The 20,630-nt window shown below is 39.5% G+C and overlaps 1 protein-coding gene across 2 annotated transcripts in view; it reads left to right on the top strand.

Annotated features, from left to right (window-relative positions):
• The window catches only part of OCRL (OCRL inositol polyphosphate-5-phosphatase), a 47,801-nt gene extending 27,991 nt beyond the window's left edge, over window positions 1-19,810 (top strand). The window contains exons 15-23 of one of the 2 annotated variants that reach the window (XM_090264552.1): window positions 2,220-2,330; window positions 2,922-3,087; window positions 3,334-3,569; window positions 11,073-11,096; window positions 14,057-14,173; window positions 15,596-15,680; window positions 16,239-16,366; window positions 17,122-17,233; window positions 17,446-19,810. In XM_090264552.1, coding sequence (XP_090120678.1) covers window positions 2,220-2,330; window positions 2,922-3,087; window positions 3,334-3,569; window positions 11,073-11,096; window positions 14,057-14,173; window positions 15,596-15,680; window positions 16,239-16,366; window positions 17,122-17,233; window positions 17,446-17,570 — 1,104 coding nt within the window. In that variant the 3' untranslated portion in view covers window positions 17,571-19,810. The remainder of the gene's footprint in view (window positions 1-2,219; window positions 2,331-2,921; window positions 3,088-3,333; window positions 3,570-11,072; window positions 11,097-14,056; window positions 14,174-15,595; window positions 15,681-16,238; window positions 16,367-17,121; window positions 17,234-17,445) is intronic. The other variant, XM_090264551.1, reaches the window with a different exon arrangement.
• Window positions 19,811-20,630: the final 820 nt, after the last annotated feature.

The raw sequence follows: 20,630 nt of genomic DNA, 5'->3' as shown, positions 1-20,630 counted from the left end.
CAGTAGCTACTAGCTACAAGCAGCTATGGATCCCTTCAAGTGTGGCCAGCGTGACTTAGAGAACTGAATTTTCAGTTCTATTCAGTTCTATTTACTTTGAAGTAATTTAAAGGTCCCTGTGTGGTTACTAGCTATTATATTGGACAGCACAGTTCTAGACCTTTCCATAAGCTTTTCTGTTTACCCATAGATAATGTAGTATTGTTTGGTATGTTGGTATGTACATATCATAAATGGTCTCATACTCTATCTGTTGGTCTGCAACTTACTTTTTAAAACAATTCAGTGGTGCATTTTTGGAGAGTATCCATGTTATTACATAAAAATCTAGTTCATTGTACTTTTTTCTTAATTCCTAATTTTCTCAATAATTTCCTTTTCTGAAATGGACTTATCAGGTGGTGGCATTCTATGGTGTTTTCCCCTTCATTAACTTTAATGTGGCATTAAGGGCTGTGATCATGATAACCCACTGAGAAAAGCTTTGATTTTATTGAGTAAACCACCTCATATTTTGGATTCTTAGGCATGTTACGATTAGAGGCTTTAAAAACCACATTATAATTTTATCACCGTTGGCATCAATGACTGTTAACAAAGGGATCAAGTACTCAGTGGCCCATTAACTTCAGAAGACTTGCTGTGGGCTGGCTGAGATTAAGCTGAGATAGGGTTCCCATCCTTGCACTTGGTAATAGGATCTGTTGCATTGGCTCAGACTTTGGTGGATGTAAGAATTGCCTGGAGAGCTTTTAAAAATGCAGATGCATGGACCCCAGCCCCAGAGATTTTGGTTAGTAGCCCGAGGTATCTGCATTTTTAAGACCTACCCGAGTTGATCCTGTTGCACACTGGTATTTTGGAAAGGGTCTTACACTAGAGGTTCAGGTATCCCCTCTAATATTAAAAGTATAACATTCCTTTTAATGTAATGGTGTGGTACAGACCCTGGTGACACAAGTGATTGCTGGCTCCTCAGTTCTCAAGTGTTAAGGTTCAGATACGTAAAAACTTCCCCTGGTTTTGCTTAGCTTGGATGTTTTTATTGTCCACATTTGGTTTACAACCTTTACTGCCTTCACATTGGATTTGTGAAGTTTTGTATTCTAAAAAGAAACTGGGATCTGAATAAGTTTAAATGTTGTGTTAATTATGTTTGTTCTTGGCATTGATTTATGTGAAGTTTTAACAGTGAAAAAACCCAGCTATGTCAGGAAACTGAAGGTGCTGTGTCAGATAGGATTTTTGTTCTCTTGGTCAGGATGACTTGTCTGTCTGTTATCATGCTTTTAGCCTAATCTAGGGTATTTTGGGTCAGCCCTTTTCTAAAATGGTTGTAGGCTGCATTTACTAGCCTACCTTTATCGTTACGTTTAATCTGAGCATCAATATTATTATTTTTGGCATAATATGCCTCAGTGCATAGCAGCTAATAGAGTTAAATGCTTTAATCATTATTTCCTGCTATTTCAACACTTTATGATCATTGTTAGAAACATTAGAAGGTATGTTTGGACACTGTCATTTTGTACAATGCAGGAAATCATTTTACAGAATCATCACATTTTCTCTACCACCAAAGTACCCTTGGAACGAGAAAATATTCCTCTCAAATATTTATTATTTTTGTCAACCTTCTTAGCACAGAGGTTTAACTTTTCCAAGAAGTTAACCAATTAACTTAATATTTATCTTAAAGTGTATGATTCTGTAATATTTAGTTTAACCCTTTGAGTGCCAATGTCACTGGGAGCGACACTGACAAATTTTCCCAAAAGTGCCAGCATCGTTCCCAGCGAGTTTTTTTTTGATGACTATAAATGTAAATAACAATGGAATAATTTGTATTTTATGTCTTGTTCTCTTTTTTTGTACCTCAGGTTATATATTGATATAATTTTTTTCTCATGTTGCTCCAAATTTCGAATTACATATGTCACTCAAAGGATTAATGTATATTTGCTTTAGTGAACTTGTAAAAATTGTTAGACTCTTAGAGGTATATAAGTTGAGAGCCCATAAGACTAAAATAAGGGCCTGTTTTCTCTCAAGTAAATGTTTTGGATAGAGTGAGATATCAGAAAGTATTTGAGAATGTTGTTTGAACCATAGTATATTTTAAATGATTGCTGTAATGACCAGTTTTAATTGTTAGGTAATCTCAAAAGAAGATGAGCCAGAAGCATGTTAAACTGATAAGAGGGTTTGTTTTCTTTCAGGTAAAGGTTGTTGATGAAAGGAGATATCGGAAAGTGTTTGAAGATATTGTACGCATCATGGACAGAATGGAAAACGATTTCCTTCCTTCCTTAGAACTCAGCAGGAGGGAGGTGAGCAAAAATACTCGGCAGCCCTTTATGCTTCCCCTCATGCTTAGCACAGGGAAAACCATGCGACTTAGAGAAGGTGACAGAAAAGTGGTGAAAACTGTATCTGCTGAAGTCACACTGTCTCCATTCCAATCCCAGCACTGCTATCTAGTAGATTGATGACCACAGGCAAGTACCTTACCCTTTCAGAGCCAGTTTCCTTTTCTGAAAAAATGGGTGGTTGTAAGGATTACACAAATTAAGATATGCAAAACTCTTAAAACAGCACCTGGCCTAAAATAAGCCCTCATATTTTAGCCACTCTTATTTAATATTTTATAATTACTGGCTAATTAATATCTCAAGAACCAGGAACAATCAGAGTAGCCTAGAAAAGTAGCAAGAACTGTGTAACTTCTCCTCTGCTGTTGTGAATATAATAACATGTGAGGGGATGGCATAACAGCTGGCTGAGTTGGTGACCGTATATCTGGCAGTTACACACCTGGTTAATAATTACCTCATTTTTTATTCCTATTTTCTATGGAATAATCCAACTGACTTGCTTCCCCTGCTAGTGATGCATGTTTGTGTCTGTCTGTTATTCCCCAGTTTGTGTTTGAGAATGTGAAGTTTCGGCAGCTACAAAAGGAGAAGTTCCAGATCAGCAACAATGGACAGGTTCCCTGCCATTTTTCTTTCATCCCTAAACTTAATGACACCCAATACTGCAAGCCATGGCTTCGGGCTGAACCTTTTGAGGGCTACTTGGAGCCAAGTGAGTTTTTCCTTTACCGTTGTCTCTGCTTGGGGTGGATAATCTCCTGCCTTTGTTTAACTTCTTGTTTTCTAACCACATGTCTCTTACTTTCATTTTCATTATATTGGGGATACCTCTTTTGTATGTCCAGTCTCCCCTTTGTCACTTGATGATTTTTTAGAGGACACTTCTATTAGTTCTCATCCCAATTTTGTTTTTCCATTGGAAGTTTCTGTTACCATGTGTCATCTCTTAACATTTCAGATGAGACAGTGGACATTTCTCTTGATGTGTATGTCAGCAAAGACTCTGTGACCATCCTGAACTCAGGGGAAGATAAAATTGAAGATATTCTTGTCCTTCACCTGGATCGGGGCAAAGATTACTTTTTGACCATCAGTGGAAATTACCTCCCAAGTTGTTTTGGTACATCCTTAGAGGCTTTGTGCCGAATGAAAAGACCAATCCGAGAAGTTCCTGTTACCAAACTCATAGACCTGGTAAGAAACATCTTAAGATGTGAACCTCCTTTAGATATAATTTTCACGACACTTAAAAGTAACATCCTCATTGTGTCTTTGCTTTCTTTTTTGTCAGGTAGGGGTGGGGTACGACTGAGAGGGAAGTGTCATATGATAAATGAGAGTAAGACTGTCACTTGCTCTAGCATTACTTTTATTAGATTATGCCTAAAAGGAAAGAGGAGAGGGTAATCTTTTATTAGCTCTTGTCAGGAATATAATAGGTAATATTAAATTCACTGAATTAGAATAAAGGTTCCCTTCTCAAAGATAGAATGCTTATTTGTTACGCACTTCATATTTCAAACTCATTTGTATAAATTGGCATGTATGTGAGGTATACTAGGCGGAAGAGGCAGTATTATGCTCACTAAACATAGGAGAAAACTAGGCACAGAGACAAGAACTTGTCCAAAGGGGAATAAATTAGTGACAAACCCAGATTTTCTGACCTCCAGTCCACTGCTTCTCACTATATCTTATCTAATCTAAGTCAAACCTGGCTGTTTATTGCAAGCAAGACCTATATGTGAACTTTAGAGTACCTGCCTCAGAAGCCCTGGGGGTTGTTATGCAAGTACAGGTGCTTCACCTCACCTCTGGCAACAGAATCAGAATCTTAAGATTGTGCGGCCTAGGAATCTGCACATATCAGCACTCCAGAAGATTATAACATGCACAGAAGTTTGATACATGTTTAATGTGACTCAAGAATGGAAAGAAGGAGGCTTTTCCTTCCCCATCACTAAGCTGCAATATTAGTGCCCTTATGGAGGAAATGCTTGTATTCTTTAGTAACATAAGTTGATTTAGTAACAAGTTCATCCTATTAAGTTTTCTTGTAAATGAATGTACTATTGGATTTGTGTGCAGACCTCTTTAGACTACGAAAGTATATTCTTGATCTTTTGCCAAAGAAAATTAGGTGACTTGACAGCCATACATTATCACTACCATTAGAATTCATTTGACCCTTCTGCACTGGACAGAGCAGTGATCATATTTAGCCAGAGGGCTGAGCCATTGGGCAGGTTGCTGGCTTGTCTGAATGTGGTCTGTTCTGTTGCCATGGAATTGTTTTAGCTGTGACTCAGAGGGCAGATTAAAACACTTGAGTCCAGTCCCAGCATTCTTTCTTAGAATTATACTTGCTTCCTTAGAGCCTTCATGACTGAGTATGTTACCTCTCTTCAAGAGAGAACCATTTTCTTTAAAAATTCATATGCTAACATTCTGTTATTTTTTATGATGCTTGTTTTCTTCTTCTACCACCATAGACCTGTCTTTCAAACTTAATATTTAACCTTTTAGAATATGCTATAAATCAGGGGTCCCCAACCCCAACTGGTCTGCACAGAAGGAGATGAGCAAGCAAACCTTCATCCCTCTCCCCACCCCCTGTCTGTGGAAAAATTGTCTTCCACGAAATTGGTCCCCTGTGCCAAAATGGTTGGGGGCCACTGCTCTAAATGAAGTTGTTTTTCCTTTTTTTCATATCCCCTTCTCAAACACCGTCCCAAACACCATTTTCCAGCTTTTTTTCAACTTTTTATTACAAAAGTGGCAAATGTGCAGAAAAATTGAAAGACAATACAATGAACACTCACATTCTTACATACATATAGGGGTGGGCAAAAGTAGGTTTATAGTAATTAATAAATAATAATACAGTAATAAATAATACAGGAATTAATTCTGTTTCCTATATTCACAACTGAAAACCTACTTTTGTTCACCCCTATAGACAAAGATGATTTTTTTTGGCTGTATCATTTGAAATTAAGTGGTGATATTTCACTTTCATCAGTGAATATTTCAGCATGTTTCTCTTAAGAAGAAGGACAACTTCTGTTATGCACAGTACCATTATTATGTCTAAGAAGACTACGCATCCATATCTAGATTTCTCTAGTTGTCCCAAGAATTTTTTTGTAGCTTTCTTAAAGCCAGAATCCAATCTGGATTCATACAATACATTTGGTGAGGTTTCTTCAGTCCCTTTTAGAGTAAAAGAGTTATCCCCTTTTTTTCTTTAATGGCATTGAATATTTTTAAGAGTCCAGGACAGTTGTCCAGTCAAGAATCTATTTCCTATATTTGTTTGTTTCCTCTTGATAGTTTTTAAACTTATCCCTTTAAACTGCCTCCTCCCACCTTATTTCCGGTAAACTGGAATGTACCTTTATTTTTGGTCAGAGTTGGCAAAAGCATTATAATACCTTTTACTGTAATTGTCCCACATTTTAAAAAGATTTATTTATTTATTTTTAGAGAGAGGGGAAGGGAGGGAGAAAGAGTGGGAGAGAAATATCAATGTGTGGTTACCTCTCACACACCCCCAAACTGGGGACCTGACCTGCAACCCAAGCATGTGCCCTGACTGGGAATCAAACCAGCAACCCTTTAGTTCACAGGCCTGTGCTCAATCCACTGATTCACACCAGCCAGAGATAATTATCCCATATTAAAGTGACTGGAAGGAGGCTCAACCAGCATAAAATTTTAAAATTTTATTTAAAGTATTATCAAGTAATTTAACCATATTTGACCATGAATAGGAAGTAGCCAAACTTTTTTGTGAAGTTGATGGCTCTGTAGGAAGTCCTTTCCTTCTTTTTGTGCACAAATGATTTAAGGTTTAAAAAAATAGAACCCTGATCATTTTTCTTTACAAAATTGCTGAATTCTTATTAAATTTTATGTGTGTGGTCATACTTTATTGCTTCAAAGCTTTTATTTTGCAGGATTTAGGGTTCTGATTCTTTTCATAGCCTGTTACATTTTCACATTATTAAATTCTTGTATTTCATTAATGATAAAATTACCCATATTAGTGTGGGGCAGTAAACAAGAAATCTAACATTTTCTGTACCCTCTTCATAATACCTTTCCCACTCTTGATTTTGCCCTTCTGAAATGCTTTCTTAGTTTGTTTCTTCCAAGATACAAGATATTTCAAATCCCTTGAGATGATGCTACTAATAATGGTACCTGTTGTTCTCTTTGTATTATGTACTCTAAATTTTCAGTGAAACCAGAACTCAGTGCAGTGCCTGCATTGACTCTCCATGTCCCAATTAAGAAAGATTCCTGTGCCACACCCTCTTCCCACTAAATGCAGAATTAAGTAGCTGGCAAAAGTCCTTTTCATTCTTCCCATCCATCTCAATGACAGTGACTTTGCCATTTCTAGAGTAGTTGTAATTAGCCTGAAGTGGAAAACAGAAGGGTATCTGTAATTATCTTTATTCTTTTCCAGACTGTAATTTAGTGCTGATAAAAGTTCACTTTTATGTACAGTATGGCTAAATTCTAAATCAAGGTTAATAGGGAGTTTAGTTAGAAATAGTCTGAACATTAATCACCTTTACTGTCTTAATGTCCAATGTGTTTGGGAAGTCAATATTTTGGAATGTCATTTAGAATGAGAGTTTTGGAGTTTGTAATTTGTATTAACAAGAGATTCCTTTCCTGTGCTGTTTACTCAAGCCCTTATATGCTATAAAAGCTTATTGGTTAACCAGCTAATCTCTGTAAGAATCAATCTCAGAATCAGCCTATTTTGGCTTTTATGAATATTTTATTCATGTAGCATTAACATAACTGAAATTAGTTCAGCACATAAGAGTAATGTGGACTAGGAAAGTGTTTGGGGGCTTGTCATAGAAGTATTTTGAGTCAAGTTCAAGTATTTAAGAAATGTGTGTTAATATATTAGGTGAGCAGGCTCTTCCAGGCATAAGGGACATAGTGAATTAAAATTAGAAGGTGAAAATGAAAAATTATAACAATTCCCTGGGAAGAGTGGATATTAAGGATAAGAATGTGTGGATCTGGTTAGGTAGGGTAGGGGCAGGGGGTAGAGTCTCTAGGTCAGCAGATGAGTTTATGTTAGAGCCAGGGGGCATTTAGAACCTGCAGGAGTGGTATGAGTTTATAATGTGACACATTGGGAGGAATAGACTAGACTATTGGAGAGGAGACCAGATTTCAATGTGACAGACCTGATTAAAAATTTGACTTGTAAATACAGGGATGAGAAAAGTTGAGGGATGGGTGGACAAACTGTATTTTCTTGGAAACGTGTCTATTAGGAAAACAATATCAAAAATGTAAAATAGCAGGAATAACAACTTGGTGGTTAATTCATCTCCATTGATTTCTCTACTAGATGTTTTCTTTGTCTTACTGGTCTAACTCCCTATTTCTTATGCTGTTAGTTGTATGGGTTTTATTTCTTTAATTTCACATGAAGTCCTTTCTAGAACTTAAGTATTCATTCAGTTTCCTGCTTTTAATTTTTAAATATGAATCTGCCTCTAAATGACTCTTTTACATTATTTTAGCTGCATTTACTCCTGGGAAAATTCCTCTAGGGGTGAATGTTGGGATACAGAATGATTTGCTATACATTTGCAGTGTGCCAGTGTCACCCCACAGGGAAAATTGTGAACCATGTTCCCTTTTTAAATGTGATTGATGGTGTAGCCTTTTGCAGAGAGTGGGCAGGTCAGTTGAACTAAGTAATTAACAACCACAGACTACCTTAGGAGTATGCTGTTTATTAGTGGGGGCTAATTGGTGCTTCTAATTTCAGACTTGAGCCTAGTGTTGAAATAACTAATTTACATCTACTTTATGCCTATAGCTATGCGAGTAAGCTCACAATGTAAATCTAGTGCCCATCTAATCAAAGTTCTTTTGATTCTTTCAGAGTTTTCTCTTGTGTCTGCATTCATTTTTTAAAATATTATTTTCTGATTTTTAGTTAAGAGGTTTACTCTCTCCTGCTTGACATACCTTGATAGCCTTTTGACATTCTCTTTGCCTCTATTTCATTTTTCTTCTTCGGGGCTGTCAGATTCATCTTTCTGTAATACAGCTTTGGGGCCTGTCACTTCCTTGGTTAAAGGTAGTCAGTGTCTCCCCCATACCTCCTGAATGCAATCCCAATTGCTCTACCTGTTATTCAAGGTCCCCCAAAGTCTGACTTCAGCATGCCTTTTCAGATTTATGTCCTACTCTTTTTCTCAACATCCCCCTATGCTCTCCACAAACCCAATTACTAAATTTTCCCGAATCACACCTCATGATTTACCTTATCTGCACCTTTATTTCTGCCTCTTGCACTTGTAATGTCCTCACCCAATTGCTACCCTTTAAAATCCTGTGAATCTTTTACAGGCTAGTTAGGTCCCATCTTCATTATGAAATGTCCACTGACAGCCCCAGGTGAAAGCTATCTCTCCTTCATTTGAACCCTGTTTGGTTTGTTTGTTTCTTTCTTTGAACATTTATTGAGAACTCATATTTGTGAATTATGACAGTATCAGGCCATATATTCTGGACTCCTCACCCCAACTCAGTTGCAAACTTAAATCAAGGACCATGTATTTCTCCTCTGTAGCCTCACTTTTCATCCTCCCCAAACTACAAAGGTATTAGTACAGTACCTTTTACTGTTCAAAGAAAACTACTTTGAGGGCCTGCTTTGATAGGTTAGTATATGAAAACTCTGCCTAGTTTTACTTATCATATCTATGTGGCATGTATTTATGGGAGGGAAAATTGAGTTTGTCAGACAGGTGGAGTCTCCGTTTCTTATTAAGTAATCTACATTTTTTAAAAGGTTGTGCTCCAAAATTGTGCTAAATTAGATGTTTGGCACTCAGAATTCACTTTGGCATTAAAAAGGATTGTAATTATAATACTATAAATACTGTATATTTTATAAAGCATTGTTACTCTGATTATTTTTATTTCATTTTATATGTGGCATTTAAAAGTGCAGGTAAACCCACAAAGAAATGTGTAATTCATAATGTATCTAATAAGATTAACAGTCCACCCACCATATATCGTAGTCATTTGGTAGAAATGCACTCAGCATTACCACTTGAAATGCCAAAGAACACATAACTTCCCCACTCCCTCAGACCCCGATATATCTTTTGACAGCAACATCGGATGCGTCCTTTTACTCTCAGACTTTAGACATGTGACTTATTCTCAAGTTCTTGGTGGCCCATGGCGGGATTGGGAGGGTTCCAGTTGGACGTTTCTGGGGAGTATGAGGAGCTTTGAGAAACCTAGGCCTTCTTCGGCCTACTGTCCCACCATCCCTGGGTTTAGGCTCCTTCTCTGACCCTATGAGGTAAATATTGTTATCCCTGTTTTAGAAATGAAAACACTGAGGCTTTACAATGTTTAGTACATTGCTTAAGGTCTGTACAAAATTAATAAGAGGCAGAACAGAGATTTGTACGCAAGACTCTCTAACACCAACGCCTGTACTCTTTCCGCCAACTATACTGCCTTGTTACTGATGGTATATATAACCTACTGACATTTTATTAACCTTTTAAAACCACTAAGGATTGTGAAGGTTCTGCTTCCCACTATCTTTAGCCTGCTATGGAGTGGAATACATTCTCACCGCTTTTCCCTGCCTCTCTGTCCGGGAAGCAGTCAGAGTGTCCTTTTTAAGTTGTCTAAGGCAGCACAGTGGTAATGACTGGAGTCAGGCCTGAGTTCTAATCCTGATTCTGCCACTTATTACCTAATAATGTGACCTTGGGAAAATAATTTAACCTCAGGGCCTCAGTTTCCTCACTTGTAAAAGGGGAATAATATTACTTTGCACACAAACACAGACTAAATGACATTGCACGTGAGCACTTTGCACTGTTCCCACTACATGGCAGCGGCTCCCTAAGTAGTGGTGGTGTAGTTATTGTTGCTGTTGTTACTGGATTTAATAATAGCACAAAAGACAGAGATGCTTAAAAAGCCTTTTAATTCAGTGCTTCTTCCCTCTCCCCCTGCTTTTCTTTTTTCTCTTATACCCTATAGGATAACACAATAGGGGATAAAGATGGATATTCTTGCCCACAAAGATCTGAAATGAAATTAATTTACATTTCAGAGGGACCTCCATATTTGGGGTCTTTGAGGAGGGGAGTGGGTATGGGGAGATGGAAAGGACTGTGGCTGGCTAGGGTGAGAGGAATGGCAGTGAGAGGAGGGAAGCCTACCATCTCCCTCTGAATGGCCACCATCAGGCTCACAGCCAAATTCTTCCACTGAAGTGGCATCAGGGTGAAATGAGAAGCTGCACAGCACAGCAGCAGGGCCTGCCTCCAAGCAACCTATGAAAAGGAAACATCAGTGGGCATTTGGTCGGGTCAGCTGGCAGCTGCCAAAGGACACAAAAGTCTAGGATTGCACATGAATGTTTCTTGACTGATGATAGTCTCAGCAAACTGCACAAAAATTTAATGTGTATGTAACAGAGAATTTGGCATAGGAGAATGTGTTGCATTTCAACAATCATGATTTAGTTGAAGAATTTAAAACTGTTTAAAGTGTATGTATCTAGTAAGCTAGTTGAGTGCTAATAATACTGATCTGTTTCTAATTCTGTAAATTAATTCTAATCATTTTCTATCTGTCAATGACTTTCTTTTCTCGCTCTGCTCTCAGGAAGAAGACAGCTTCCTAGAAAAGGTAATGCAATCTGTTGGTGGTTATGCATTTCCCTTTGCTTGATTAACATTTAACTGTGGTCCTTGGAATTTGTCCCTAGGCTCCTCCATATCAGAGACCTCTGACTCCATGAAAATCCCCCAGAGGTGGCATTTTGTTTAAAGATTTTTATTTATTTATTTTTAGAAAGAGAGGGAGGAAGAAAGAGAGGGAGAGAAACATCAATGTGTGGTTGCCTCTGGAGCACCCCCAACCAGGGACCTAGCCCACAACCCAGGCATGTGCCGCAACTGGGAATCAAACTGGTGACCCTTTGGTTCGCAGGCTGGCACTCAGTCCACTGAGCCACACCAGCCAGGGCCCAAAGGTGGCTTTAGTGTGTCTTAAGTACAGGAAAGATACTTTGTGTGTTGGTCAAGTTATTGAGACCCATGACATAAAAGCAGTAGGACTCAAGGTTCCAGAGTTGTATTTTTGAAGAGAGAAAAACTAAAGTTATCTGATGTATCTGAAAGCTCATGAGATGGAAGAAGATAGCATTTCGCTGCCCTCCATTTCCAATGATAGTAAAACCAGAAGTGGATTACTCTTGCATTAAGAGTGATTTAGAGGTTAGTGATAATAGTGATTAATTCCTAAAAGAATACCCACATATGGTCAAGAAATAGAGCATAAGAATAGAATGATAGAGCTTAATGAGCTCATAAGGGATCATCTGCTCCAGCTCTCTGCCTTCACACAGGCTTGGGTGTTTTCTGCATTCTATTGATGAGGCAGCTAAGGCCCAGCACAATCGAAAAACTCACTAGAGTCATACTGCTCCTGACATCAGGGGTGTTAGGAGTGTGGGGCCGAGGGGACTAGAACCCAGATCTGCTGAATACCTAGTGAAGTAACCTAGTGAAATGCTTCTTCTGCCTCTTCTACCTGGAAAGTGCCTGGCTCCACAAAGGGCTATCAGCAGAGAAACACGGGCTTGAAAAACACTGATAAAGCACATTCATATATTATCTAACATGACCTCCCCATTTGGTGTAGTTAAGGCATTTTCATGGTGGGGAGGGCATACTGTTTTTTGTGCTTTAGTTATTAGCACTGAGGTTACAATGTATGGACTTAATCAGGCACCAAATGTATCTTATTAAAGGAAGACAAAGTGTGGCTGGTTTCCCTTTGAAAATAAAAGTTCAGGATAATTTGTGTACTTTTTTATAAAAAGTATTCTTTCTTGTGCATGATCTCTCTCCAGACTTCAGAGACACAAATGTGACATTTCATATTATCATGCATGAATTTGAAAATGGATAGTGGATGGTGTATATAACCTACTGACATTTTATTAACCTTTTAAAACCACTAAAGATTGTGAAGGTTCTGATTCCCGACCCGTTTCCTGTTAGTAGCAGGCCATGTTCTGTCTTTTCATCTTGAACAGTACCTTGTGTTGCCTTAAGGCCTTAGTACAGGAAAAGTGTCAATTGGATGTCAGGTTTTTTTATAAGTACATGAATCAATACTGAATAATTTATATATGGTAAGTTTCGTGACGTCTGCTAAAGAATTTGTACATGTATTGAATTTGGTCCAGAAAGTGAGTAGAGTGCATTATGGGCAGTGTTTTGGCCCAGCTATCATGTGGATGCCTGGATTTAATACTCTCAACCAGGAAAAAGTTAGAGGATGAGCCACTGATAGTTCTGTCAGCTCTAGGAAACATAAATATCAAATAATAGAAGCCTGGGAAAAGAAAGAAAAGAAGCAGAATACATGTGAAAATATAGATTTTAAATGGTAACCAGCTGTCATGCTCCCTTCTCTTTCTCATTCCCTTAGAAAGACAAAGTGGCTTTAAAAGGTCACCAGTGCTTATTGAAGAACATCATGTTAAGAAGAGCCCTTAGCTCTGTTCTAGTGTACACAGTCTCTGGAAGTAGTGAAATGCTCCTTTTCTTTCCCTTAAAGCTACATGGATGGGGGTTAAGCATGGAATTTACAGAATTTCCTTAAGTTGAACATACATAATATATGGCCTTAAGCTGGACATGGAGGATGGGGGCAAGATGCAATAAAGTTTGTCACTGTTTCCTCCACTAGACTTTTTCTGAAGGCTGCCTTCAGATGAATTTTAACCCATTTCAGCCATCTTTTTCATATAATTTATATTTGACTATATAAACATGAGATAATTGAGTTCATTTCCCCACCATATTCAAGTTCAGATTTAGTTACTGGTCCCATTTAGGTCACTTCCAGATTTTTCACTTAGATTCTCTTAGGAAAATCTAACAGAAAGGTAGGTGAAAGGAGTCAAAACCCTGAGAAATCTTTGCTGAGCTATTAATATAAAACATAACTTATGGACTCAGACCCTAGACTTTTCATAGTGTTTCTGGCTCTTAATGTGCTGTATTCAGTTTACTATTTTTGGATCTTAAGGCTTATGACTTGTAGTGCCTTAAGATTAGACCTTCTGTCAAGCCTGAAATAATTCATGTATGTAGGTCTGATGTGGAGAATTGTCTTTAATTCCTGAGGACCAGTGAACCTCATTTAAACCAACTTTGAAAACTGTAATATTTTTGGTAAAACGTAAAAGATGAGTAACTTAAAAGTCAACAAAAACCTAAATAGATGCTGCTCTCTGAGAGTAGTGTGTTGACAATTGTAATTCAATGGTCCAGAAGTCTCTGGTGGTGTGTGGACTCTACTGTGACTGAATTGCTGGAGTGCTGGCTCGGTGTCATCCTTGAAAGGATTTACAACACACAATGCAGCCAAGTGATAATCCTAATAAACCCAAGTGTAATGCTGAACGGTTAAGTAAAGCATCTAGAATAGGAGATCCTTTACCTGTAGAAATTAGTATCCAGTACCTTCTGATCAGGGGTGATCCCAGTGAGGAAAAAAAAAATCATAAGAGGTAAAGATCAAGTTGTATCCATATAAGGAGAGTAAGTTACAGACAGAATTTTATGTCTTAGGAGAAATCCCTTCTGCAGATGGTTCCCTTGGATGAAGGCACCACTGAAAGACCTCTTCAGGTCCCTAAGGAGATCTGGCTTCTGGTAGATCACTTATCCAAAAACGCCTGTCACCAGGTAAGTGAGAGTGGGCTTGCCCTGCAACTTGGCAAGGTGTATGAGTCCAGTGGGAAAGGTAATATCTCACATCAGTATAGAGCTTTCAACTCTCCCAAGCTACCTCCTCCACACAGCAGCACTGTCAGATTGTCTGGGCAGATCAAAGTATACCTGTTTACAGATGTGAGAGCCAAAGAATGCAAGTGAACTGATTTACCTAAGATTAGGGCATAGGAGTAGTGGCAGACTTGGGTCCTGACCCTAGTGTGCCTGCATCCCGGTTACACATACTTTCCCATGGACCACTGCCTACCCGAGTCTGTTCTGCCCACTTCAACTGTCACATAGGCAGTGCAGATTTTAAAGTTCAAAGCAAACCTCAAGCTCACTTTTTAAATGTGGTCCTCATTTTTCTTTTATTTCCTATTTAATACACTAGTCACCCCCAACCCATTCTCCCAAAAAAGAGAAATTTCTTGGGACTAAATTGAGGGGCAGTATTGTCTTACCTACTGAAGAATAATAGAACTTCAAAGCACGGTTTGCTGTGAACATGCCATTTACTTCTGCCCCAGCATTTCATAATACAGGTCTGCCCGCTCTCCGGAAGCAGAGCATTTCTTACGAAATCTTTCTTAAACCAAAATGGAGTAAAGTGAAGAAGCACTAACCATTAATTTATATGAAAATATTTTTGAGTGTTCCCAGACCCTCAAAATAACCTACCGAATCATACCAAATAACATGTAAAACCTAAAATAGCACTAATATATAGTAAAATCAGGAATGCATGAAATAAATGGAGATAAAGCAAAGATGCTCACAGATACAGTTCAAAACTGGTGGCTTGATGCTGAGATGCTGAGTGGATCCTGGGAAAAGAACTTGGTGGGGCCACTCTCGCTGCTAGGGATGTGCCCTGCCTGTATAATGGCTTGCTGCAAAACAAACACTTGAATGCTATTTTACCGTTTTTTCATAAAAGCAAAAATTCTCTTCAGATTACTTTTGGTTAGCAAAAATGGATACTTACATGGGCCTTTCATAAAAGCAAAGTGGCATAACATGAGCTTTCAAAAAGTGGGGGATACCTGTATCCGTGTTTGAATGTGGTTCCACTGTTTGGATTCTGCCTTCTACCTTGTCAACGGGCTAGAAGTGGGAACACCTGGTCTCCCAATCTAGCCAGCCAATCCCCTGCTATATCAAGTACATGCAGGCTAAAACATTTGAAGATAATTTTCTGGTGTGAAATGAAGTTTTACACAAATTATAGAGATGGTAAGAGAACAGGCACCATTGTCACATCTCCATTCCTAATCATGAATGTGCATACCAGCCTTCCCTTTACTCCCTGCTGCTCTCCTCATCCCTGGAAGGTCTTCAAAACCTTAGGACTTTTTATCTTGCTTGTTTCATTCCTTGTGACCTCTTTGGTAGGAGGACCTGTTCCAAACCCCTGGAATGCAAGAAGAGTTACAGCAGATCATAGACTGTCTGGATACCAGCATTCCTGAGACAATCCGTATCCTTTTCGGCAAAAGCTTAGGAAGCTGGATGAGTGCTTGGCCAAGCTCTTCTTCCCACTTATATTTGATTTTTGTGCTTCCATCTTCATGACTGTCTTTTAGCATAAGGTACTCGTTTACTATACAGTTGTTTCTCAGTTTCTTCTAGGAAATTTTGACCTTTCTTTGTATCAGACTCTTACTGAAAAGAAGGGATAAGTAACAATAATTTTTAATAATGATGGAAAATATGACCCACAGCACTGGTACTATTCTGCTTCTGGCAGTTGATCACTCCTGCCACCCATGTTCTGTCACTGTGACAGGGAGGAGGGTGGGATTAGTTTCCAGGACTGAGCCAGTGTGGACTGTCACTCTGTAGGCTATATTACCCTGACACACAGGTTGGGCCTAACCTCCTAAGAGGTTATAGCAAGTCAGCTGCAACATACATGGACCAATAAAATAATCAAACTCTGAGTAGGATCAGTGTGGCAGCTTGAGCAGGGGAGCAAATCAGGTATCTCTGTGTCCTTTCTCCTGGAGCTTCTTTCCCTTGACTAAAGTCTCTCCAGCTGGCAGTAATCACTCTGTGGCTGAAGCACTGCTCATTTTCCTGGAAGCCCTGCCAGAGCCTGTCATTTGTTATGAACTATATCAGCGATGCCTTGACTCTGCTCAGGATCTCCGGGTCTGCAGACAGGTGAGTTTTTTGCCCTGAAGATGTGTTTGGGGAAGTTTCCCCTATAGAGAAATCATGGATTTACAAAGCCAGATGGGCAGCCAGCTATGTCATAGTATGGGTCTGGATCTATTTTTCATGGCTTGAGACCAACATTGAAAGCTGGAACCCTTAAATTTTAGGTTGTGTTATTTCCTATTATATTTTACACCCTCTTGCAGTTGGCCTGTTGAGTAGGTTGGATACCTCCACTCTGGCATAAGATGGCTGAAGCTGATCGCACGTGGGATTCTGGCTAACATTACTTGTGATCCTGTCTTCTTTTTGTTTGCTTGGTCTTACAATAGCTGAGAATACCTCTGAATCAGACTAGGGAGTATGGGGAGGAGCTCCCATTCATGCTAAATGACATTGCAGAGAAAACTATTCAGTTAGGCATATGCCAAGGGTACCTGCCATTTTCCCATCATGGGGAAATGAGGAAAAACCAGGTTAACACTGACCTGATTTTGACAGGAGGTGTGCATATGAATGTATGATAATGACATTGCCTGGTCATTTAGTGGACAGGGATCAAACAGTATGACCATTCTGACTTGGAAATTATCATCTGGCAGTAACTGTGTTGGTCATGAGTAAATCAGGAAGAGTTGTGGCAAATGAATGGGGTCCTTTAAAGGTTGGATTATAAACTAATTTTATGGAAGCTCTCAGCTCTTCTTACTCCTTTCTTCTACCTGTTCTCCTCACTGCCTACTCCCCTTTTTAAATGGCAGGTGATTTCCCATCTTCCAAGATGCCATAGAAATGTTTTCCATTACTTGATGGCATTCCTTCGAGAACTCTTAAAATTCTCCGAATACAACAATGTCAGTGCCAACATGATCGGTAAGACTACTTAATAAGAATGGTCACAGTGGGTGTTGGTAAGGACAATCTGTGTATGGTATACACAGTGTATTCCATCCTTAATGTCCAAGAACAAGACAGTCACTTCCTTCCCACTGCCCTCATCCACTGGCCCCCCATACCCATCCCTGAGGCTTTAGTTAAGTTGTGTCTGACAAGGGGTTTTTCTTTTCCTTTCTCTTACCCTCTAGCTACTCTCTTCACAAGTCTTCTCCTAAGGCCTCCACCTAACCTGTTGGCAAGACAGACTCCAAGTGACCGCCAGCGTGCTATCCAGTTCCTTCTGGGTTTCCTGCTCGGGAGCGATGAAGACTAATAAGTCATTTTCCCTTAACCCCCCCCCCCAAGATTCTGGAGGTGGAAGATCTTGGACACCAAGTATTTTAGAATAATTTGCAAAGTTATGCCACAGGAAGGATTTGTTGCAGAATTTTGAGGCTGTTGGCATGAAAAAGGAAGTTTCCTAATCCTTCCCTTACCATATACTACACAGCAAAATACTTCTAGACTTATATCACCAAGCCAAAGTTACCATATTTTGGTGTTTTTGTGTTCTCTCTTTATAAGGCAAAGAGATCTGTATTTACTGGGGATGTGTTTGTTGCCCCCTGCCCAGCTGTCATAATTGTCCTTAGCACCCTAGGCCTAGATCCTGAGATGTTCTCAGTCTAGGCCTACAAGCACTACTTGGTGTAGCTCATACTTGAGTGTAGTTCTTCCTCTAAAGCACTTTTTCCTACCATCCCCATATCATCCTTTGCACTCCACCTCACTAGTACTGTCACGTTGAAGGGAATCTGAGTGAGGCTAGTGACTCCTTGGGTGTCCCCAACAGTGAGTTAACCATCTATATGTAGCTGTTACATTCATTTGTGCATTTCTACCATAGTGCTACCTGTATGTCTGTAACATTAACTTTTTCATGGATCTGCACTGGGTGGAACTATATTCTCTTGTCTCAGACCACATTTACTAACAGAACTTTAGGGACTATTTGAGATGACATCCCATTGATGTGAGAATCATAATCAGATCGAAAGTACTTTGAGTATTCAAGAGTGAAAACATTCATGCTTGATAGGTCCTGCTTCCTACTGCCCCTTTCTCTTTTTCAAATTTTACATGAAAACTAATCCTGGGTATGTAGGAGACCCATCCCTGACTTAGAAATCACCTCTGAGGCAATACTTGTACCACAGTCAGAAAGAAATTCTGCACCTCGAGCAGACCTTTCTAGAGATATTGCTCCTTCCCCTAGCAACAGTACTGAACCCCCTCTCTGGTCTCTTGATGTACAGGGGCAAGATGTTACCCTCCCCTTTCATCAACACTGGCTGGGCTGTGAAGCCAGCTCTTTCCAGTGCTGTGTAAGAGAGATTGTGCAGTGGGAGCAGCCAAGCACCTTTCTCTCGCACCTGAGACAACCTCTGAGCTCATTTACTCAAGCTCTGTGGGGCAACCTTTAAAATCAATGTTGGTTGGCAAACCAGCCACCAGGCACTAACTGCAAAACTTCCTGATGCAATTGGCTTCCTCCTGGTTTTCTTTCATTAAAACCTCAACTTATTCTTGCCTGTTACCATTAACTCCAAGGAGCCTAACGGGCAGGCGTTGTGTCAGGTCTTGGGCATTGACTTCTGACTCTTCTGATGCATCAAAGGAGAAAGCCAGGCGAAACACCACAGCTGAATGGTTCTCTGGTTACACCATCTCTTATAAGTTTAGTTTTGGGGGGAAAAGAAAATGTACATATCCTGTGATAGGTTGGTTAACTCTTTCCTAAGTGGGAGTTATGGAACTAGGAGTCAAGTTATTGGTGCCAAATAGCTACAGATCTAATAGGGTTGGGTGTTGACTTAGTCGATGGTAGACAGTGAGAAGAACACTTTCGTCATCTCCTTTAGACCAGAATGCAATTATAGGTGAGGCAGATTATAAAAACCATGCAAGGTCATAACACAAAGATAGGGCAATGGCTGTCCTGGGCACATGGTCTAGTATGTTGCCAACCTGGCACCTTTTGATGATTAAAGATGTGGTTATTGGGGACTCTGTGCAGCATCCTAGCTCTTATAAGGTAAATGCACTAAGTTATTTCATTGCCTCAACCTTTTTTCCATCTCTGATCCTGGGATGTACACAGGGTTGAGGATTTTTGACAATCTCTATGTAGGGGAGACAAGATATAGAGCAGGCATAAGAGATCGGCCTCCCTACAGTGACTCCTCTAGCACCCCAAACTCTAATTCCTAAGTACCTCTTATGTACTACTCTGTAGCAGCTCTGAAGTAAGGAATTCAGATCCACCTGATATGGAAGGACTCTGCATCTATAGTTTTAGGGAAGAAACGGTTCATTCAAACTCATGTGGTAATGTTGCATTAGTCTCCTTTGCACTGTTTTCTGATTCTTATTCTGTAATTATTTGTTACATTTCCCAAAAATGTCTTGGTCACTAAGCAAAGCTGCTAGTTGGATTCTGTATTTTGTGTCATCTTTTTTATTATAATTTATTGCAATTTTTCTGAATAAATTTATGTTGTGTGAAAAATCAAAGTGTGATCTTGGTAAGGAAGTACTGAGGAGGGAGGCTTATGTTCCTGGGTCCCAGTTTACTGCTGCAGTCTCCCCAGCTATTTCTGTATTGTCATTTCCTGTTTTACAGAGAAATACCAAGAATTCTCAGTATATTTGCCCTTAGACAGGAGAAGCAGCCAGGTGTTTTCAGAGGCTAATAAAGAAGTCACAGTGCTTCCAGAGGCCAGCCAAGGATTCTTATTTTAACCCTGGGGATTCAGGCAACAAAATAACACTGTTAGGAGAAAGAATGTTGATTCTTAATGCATATAAATGTCACACTGGGTCAGATTTAGGAGCACTCCAGGCCCATAAATATGACAAACTCCAACATATAGTATTCCCTCACTTATTGCGGGTATTACATTCTAGACCCCCCCCCCGATAGGTGAAAATCCATGAAGTAGGAACCTTACATTTATTTTAGTATTTATATATATTTAAGGCTTTATAAACCCTTCCCACACACTTATAAACCATTCCCAGTCCCTTATTAACCTTTTACACACTTTTATAAACACTACTTATGTTCTAACCCTGGCTGGTTTGGCTCAGTGGATTGAGCATCGGCCTGCGAGCTAAGTGTCGCTGGTTCGATCTTCCAGTCAGGGCACATCAGAGAAGGAAAACTCTGACTCCAAAAAACCTCCGCTGCCTTGCGGGATACCTCTTCAGGGGAAAGGCTAAGGGAGTAAACCCCAACAGAAAATCCGGAGCCGGAGTCCCTAAGGCGGTTTGACGTTGTAGTCAACACCGGCAACTCCTGCGGCGCACCTGAAGCCAAGCTGTATTGACTCCG

This window comes from Furipterus horrens, unplaced genomic scaffold, assembly GCF_987537825.1.
Source record: "Furipterus horrens unplaced genomic scaffold, mFurHor1.1.pri manual_scaffold_17, whole genome shotgun sequence".
NCBI lineage: Eukaryota > Metazoa > Chordata > Mammalia > Chiroptera > Furipteridae > Furipterus > Furipterus horrens.
This window is presented reverse-complemented; position numbering and strand designations above follow the sequence as displayed.